Source organism: Gossypium hirsutum, chromosome A09 (assembly GCF_007990345.1).
Source record: "Gossypium hirsutum isolate 1008001.06 chromosome A09, Gossypium_hirsutum_v2.1, whole genome shotgun sequence".
Taxonomy (NCBI): domain Eukaryota; kingdom Viridiplantae; phylum Streptophyta; class Magnoliopsida; order Malvales; family Malvaceae; genus Gossypium; species Gossypium hirsutum.
The window spans coordinates 60,968,177-60,974,176 of NC_053432.1; the positions used below are offsets into that span (position 1 = coordinate 60,968,177).

The 6,000-nt window shown below is 30.6% G+C and overlaps 1 protein-coding gene across 1 annotated transcript; it reads left to right on the forward strand.

The window, feature by feature from the left end:
• Positions 1–813: 813 nt before the first annotated feature.
• Positions 814–4,100, forward strand: LOC107889031 (proteasome subunit alpha type-5). Its single transcript, XM_016813325.2, has 10 exons — positions 814–903; positions 1,005–1,051; positions 1,145–1,226; positions 1,393–1,473; positions 2,464–2,577; positions 2,651–2,752; positions 2,964–3,022; positions 3,436–3,538; positions 3,673–3,738; positions 3,824–4,100. The coding sequence occupies exons 2-10, from the start codon at positions 1,038–1,040 to the stop codon at positions 3,914–3,916; spliced, it is 714 nt and encodes a 237-aa protein (XP_016668814.1). The 5' UTR covers positions 814–903; positions 1,005–1,037; the 3' UTR covers positions 3,917–4,100.
• Positions 4,101–6,000: the final 1,900 nt, after the last annotated feature.

Sequence of the window (6,000 nt, forward strand, 5' to 3'; positions counted from 1 at the left end):
TTTTAAATTTAAATAACTCAAATAAATTAAATAAACTAAATATAAAAACTCTTTTATTTTCCTTCCTCTCAACCCCTCTTGTACCCTTTTACTTTCTCTAAAAGAATTTTATTTTTCATCGAATGCCCCCCAAAAAAAATTATTTTACTTTCCCTTCAAAATTTTTTATCCCCAAAAATTTTTGCTCCCCTAAAAAATTTTACTTTCTTGCAAACCCTTAATTTTTTTTTCTTTTTTCTTTTACTTTCCCCCAAAACTTTTACTTTCTCCTAAACTTAATTTTTTTTCGAATTTATATCTACTATTTATATTATTGAATTAAATTTCACATTTTGTACTATTTATATTATTGATTTGTTTAATCGTGTTGAATCTTTATCAATTTCTATTAAAATTAAATTATTGATAATACCATAAAATATTTGTGTTAAAATTTTCTGTTATAATTAATTTCACATTTTATTTTTAAAATAACTTTTAGTAAAATATTACTTTTTTTTACATTTAATATATGTTTTTAATTTTAAAATACATAATAACAAGAATCAAAAGATAATAATAACAAATTTGATTACGGTGGGTACATTTGGTTATGGTGTGTGTACTTGCTTATAAGGACTCAAAGTCATTTTTTAAATTTAACTCGATCAAATATATTTGATTCGATTCGAATTTCATCTTACCGACTTGATTCGAGAAAATTTCAAATCAAATTAGAATGATAAAATAAAAATTTACCGGTTAATTCAAATCTTTTTGCATAATTTCATTACAAACTTAACAAAAACGCCGCCGTTTCCATAGCCTGACTTGTTTTGCAAGAAGCCATTTACAAAAACACCAAACCTTGCTTCATTTCATTTACTTGTTTATTTTTCTTTGCTTGACTGCTCTCATTATTCAGTAAAATCTCTCTTCTTTTTTTTTTTTTCGTTTTTTTCTGGTTGTTTTTCGTATTAAAAACAGATTAATTTTTCTGGTTTTTTTTTAAAATATTTCTTTAGGTTTTGTTAGATTTAAATATAATCGATCCAAACATGTTTCTCACAAGGTACCAAATCAAAGCATGTTCATTGCAATTTACAGCTCTATTTCCATTTAAAAAATAAATAAATTTTGATTTTTTTTTGTTTATTTTGTCAAGGACTGAGTATGATCGTGGGGTCAACACATTTTCTCCGGAAGGAAGATTGTTCCAAGTGGAATATGCAATTGAGGCCATCAAGGTAAATTACCTTTTCTTTCTTTCGTTCTTTCTTTCTTTCTTTTCTTTTTTTTTTTCTGTTTGTTTCCTGGGAAAAACTCCTGAAACAGTTATCATTTTTTTTGCCTAATTTTTTTTGGGCGTGTTCTAATATCAATGGGTTTTTTCTTTTTCTGATTGAAATACAGCTGGGTTCAACTGCAATTGGGCTAAAGACGAAAGACGGTGTCGTTTTGGCTGTGGAGAAGCGTATTACTTCACCATTGTTGGTATGAACTCTTTTTGTACTTGATTACTTGTGTAATTAGCCCTTTTGCTTGATTGTAACAGAAGAAAAAAAATAGGGTTTATTTTTTGTGCTTTAATTTGCTTCATTGTGGCTTATTTGCTAAAATGTAGTATAAAAAAATGGATATTTTTGTTAAGAAATGGAGTCCCATGATGCCTTCTTTTGATCAATTACCAACTTTTTAGTTACCAAAATTATGTTACTCGGTCTCGGTAGTTGAGTGTTGGATACGTGTATGTGTTTAACATGGCAATACTCAATTTTCTTTTATTTGGAGGATTATACTCTTGTATTCATGTCCGAAAATGTGGGTATTTTTTGGGAAAATGGAGAGTTCGCGTGGTATAGGTTATAAACATTTGAATGTTGATCGATGGTTGAGACTCTAGACAAGGATATCAGGGTCCTAGGCGCGATAAGTATTTTAGGGGAAATGAAGAGTTCGTGTGATATAGGTTACAACTTTCAAATCTTTGCCCTAGATACGAAAATTCAGGATCCTAGAGACAAATGTTTTAGGGAAAACAAAGAGTGTGTGTAATATAGGTTACAAACATTTGAACATTGATCGATGGTCAAGATTCAAAAAACGAAAAGCAGGGTCCTGGTGATAAATATTTTAGGGAAAACGAAGAGTTTGTATAATATAGGTTACAATCATTTGAATGTTGATCGATGTTCAAAGCTTTAGATACGAAAATCAGGGTTTGAGCAACAGAATTCACGATTGCTTCTTCTTCCTCCTATATCCCCCAATATATTGTCGGCTTGGTTCCCATAATGTGTGATAGGCATGATCTTATTTTCTGCAGTATGTTATGCCATACTTGCGGAAGAGTTTGTTACCTTTCACTGTATTTGGCCAGCTTACTTGTTAAAAAAGCAACCATAATCCTGAAACATCTTGTCGGTTGCATATATTAGGTTTGCAGTTCCTTCCTGGCATCATGGTTTTTGAATTTTCTTCCAGGAACCCAGTAGTGTTGAGAAGATTATGGAAATTGATGAGCATATAGGATGTGCCATGAGTGGGTTGATTGCTGATGCACGGACCCTTGTTGAACATGCACGAGTTGAAACTCAGGTACCATAGTTGTTAGTGCCGTTTCTCTTTGATATGTGGATCTCTTATGTGGAAATCTTTTTCGTTCACACAGAACCATAGATTCTCATATGGTGAGCCAATGACCGCGGAGTCTACAACTCAAGCTCTTTGTGATCTGGCCCTTCGATTCGGTGAAGGAGATGAAGAATCCATGGTACTGCTGCATATCTTTTTCCGTATATAGTTGTAGATATTTTAGATTCTTGGTCTATGATGCTTTACATTCATCTTAGCAAGCAAAAACAAGAGGGCCATACCCAATATGATTCATATACATTGTGTATTATATTTCTTTTGCCATCTAATGTAGGATTCTGTATCTCTTTTGAATTGCGTATTCACATGTATAACGTTTTCCTTCACAGTCCCGGCCATTTGGGGTATCTCTTCTCATTGCTGGTCATGATGAGAATGGGCCTAGCTTGTAAGTATGCGATGATTTTACTTTGCCTTGCCTTTTGTAGGAGAAAATCTCTTCTGTCATGTCACTAAATCTAATGTTATCTCCTATGTTACTCGGACTTAGAGATGATGTGCTGAACGGGTATGCTCAATATTTTTAGTGAATCATAATCCCATGGTATCGGAAAAATTACAAGTCGGATAAACGTAGATTATCACAACTGTAATTGGTTGAAGCATAGTTATTGAACTGCCATTATCTGAAGAATGGTATCCGACCCTGCATATCCAACACGTCCAAATCGTTACCAAGTCCAAGTAATATAGGTTAAAATATGGCTCTGAGCAACTGCAAATCAAAATTTGGGCTGCCAGTTTCTGATAGGCATGCATATATGCTGTTCTGTTTACTTGTTTAAAACTTGGGTTTTGCAGATACTATACCGATCCCTCTGGCACATTTTGGCAATGCAATGCAAAAGCTATAGGTTCGGGTTCCGAAGGTGCTGATAGCTCTTTGCAAGAGCAATACAACAAGGTATCTTCGCTTCCGATTGTATGTTGTTTTTCATCCTTGAAAGTCGAGTCTTTAACCGAAGTCGGCATGCCATGTCACAATAAAATTCCATTGTATTGTTTTGACTCACTCGTATAAATTCTTTCTCCCTGCAGGACTTAACTCTTCAAGAAGCTGAAACAATTGCTCTGTCGATTTTAAAGCAAGTAATGGAAGAAAAGGTGAACTTTTTCCATCAAGATTTTACTGTATGTGTATATTCTTTTCTGCAAAATTCTCTGTTACCGACCAATGTTATCATTACAGGTGACTCCCAACAATGTTGATATCGCTCGAGTAGCACCGACATTCCATCTATACACCCCGTCAGAGGTCGAAGCTGTCATTACTCGTCTATGAGAACACATTGTACCATCTGCTGTAAAATGCTCAAGTCGGGATCAAGGCTCGTATTTGATTTTGGGGATTCAAGCTGTGAAACCTTATGTTTGGTTTGGCACTAAAAACTCATCCATCTCATCATTTAGATTGTTTGATAACAAAAATAGAACCTTTAATTGGATTTAGTATTTGCCTTTCTCAATTTCTAGCAAGTCTTGGTTTGCCTTTTCTTCCATGTTTTTAGAATTTTACCGGTAGTCGAACTGGTCTGGCCATTGGTTTAATCAGTCTGAGCAAAAACATTAAAAAGAACTCGGTTCAACTGATTTTTTAATTAGTTCAACCGAATCACTGTTTAACAGGTTTGATAACAAAGAATGATAAATGTAGGAGATAAATTGCAATTGATGTGCGCCATTTTGGTAATCGAATGGCGAACAGAATCGAACTTCTTTGAACTGGATCGGTTCGTTTGAAAAAAGTTCTTAAGGATATATGTATATTTTTCCATTTTAAAATATAAATCATTTTTATTTTTATGAAAATTCAAAAACGCATTTAATAAATAAAAATAAAAACTTGTTTGTCTTATAAAATAAGGAGAGATTGAGAGAATAAAGAACAAAGAAAATATGAAAGTAATAGAGAATGTATTTTATTAATAAAATGAGTAATTATAATATTTTATTAGAGTTTTTATTTATAGAATTTAAAATATATTAAAACTTTATCTTAATCATGATGTACATCTACTTAATAAGATATTCGTAATACTTCCCTTTTAGAATAGAATGAACGAAAAAAAAAGAGTATACAATATTCTATTACAAGCTACCTCGTTAAAAATTTTTACCAATAAACTCCTCTTGATGGCAACATGACATTACATCTTTGAGTTGACATATTCCAGATAATGTTTTAATAAAAATTCCTAAATTATCTAAATTAAGATACAACGACTTTAAAAATAATAAAAAATAATGAAAAATACATACCATGCAATGAATTTACCTTTGGCCGAAACCTTGGTTCTTTGTTCATGGAAGAATCGACCATAGAAAGGAAGATGATGAAAAATGCTAATGTTTTCTTTCTTTCTTTCTTTTTTATCAATTAACATTTAATTATTATATATATTTTAACATATAAGATGCACAATATTAACCATTTAACCGTCTACTATAGCCATTTAAGGTCTAATTGCTTTTTAGAAGCACTCAATTCATGATTTTGTAACCATTTAACACATAAGCTAATAGCGATTGATTTTATAATTTTTATGATTTAGTCCTTTTTACTTAATTAATTATTTAAACGTTAAAATTTCTGAATCAAATCTCAATAAACCTATATAATCACTCCATAAGTATTTAATAAAAATATTTACAAGCTCGGTTTACAAAAATGAGGTTCTGATACCTCACTTTCTAAAACCACTTGACTTTAAGGACAAATCACTTGTGCTTAACTATTCATTCAATTAGAAAAAAATGTCACATCAAAATTCAATATTATACTATATTTGACTCGTAAATATTATATAAAATATTTATAGACTCATTCATCGGATTTTTAATCCCGAAACCACTAAAAAACAAATCGTTACACGGTGCATACTAATTGAAATATGGTTTACCAACCTATATAAAAAAGGATTTAAAATATAGGGGTGAAACCAAAAACAATTTGAGGGAGGGGACCAGAATTAAATTTTATATTTTCTAAGAGCTAAAATAAAATTTTACAATTTTAATAGCTTATATCTTTATAACTTTTAAATGACTAAATAAAAAATTTATAATTTTTGGGAGGCCGATGTGTAATTTTATCATTTACTAAATTAAAATATTGTAAAATTTAAAGGGTCAAAAGTAAAATTTTAAATTTGAAGGGGGAGCTTGGGGCTGTGTTAAAATGTATTTTAAATTTATATTTTTCATTATTTATTGTAAATTTGTTAAATTATGGATTATTATCTACATAATATGGGATTATCTTCTTGTTTAATTTATGAAATTAAATATTGCTTGTATATTTTGAGTTTGTTTAGTGACGAATTATATTTGTATAATTTATTAAAGAGTATTTTATATTTTAAATTT

What these genes read in the sequence shown, in the direction of transcription:
- LOC107889031 (XM_016813325.2), top strand. An exon ending in ATGCAATTGAGGCCATCAAG is followed by an intron (nt 1,227 to 1,392) that starts GTAAATTACCTT and finishes ATTGAAATACAG; the next exon opens with CTGGGTTCAACTGCAATTGG. An exon ending in AAGGAGATGAAGAATCCATG is followed by an intron (nt 2,753 to 2,963) that starts GTACTGCTGCAT and finishes TTTCCTTCACAG; the next exon opens with TCCCGGCCATTTGGGGTATC.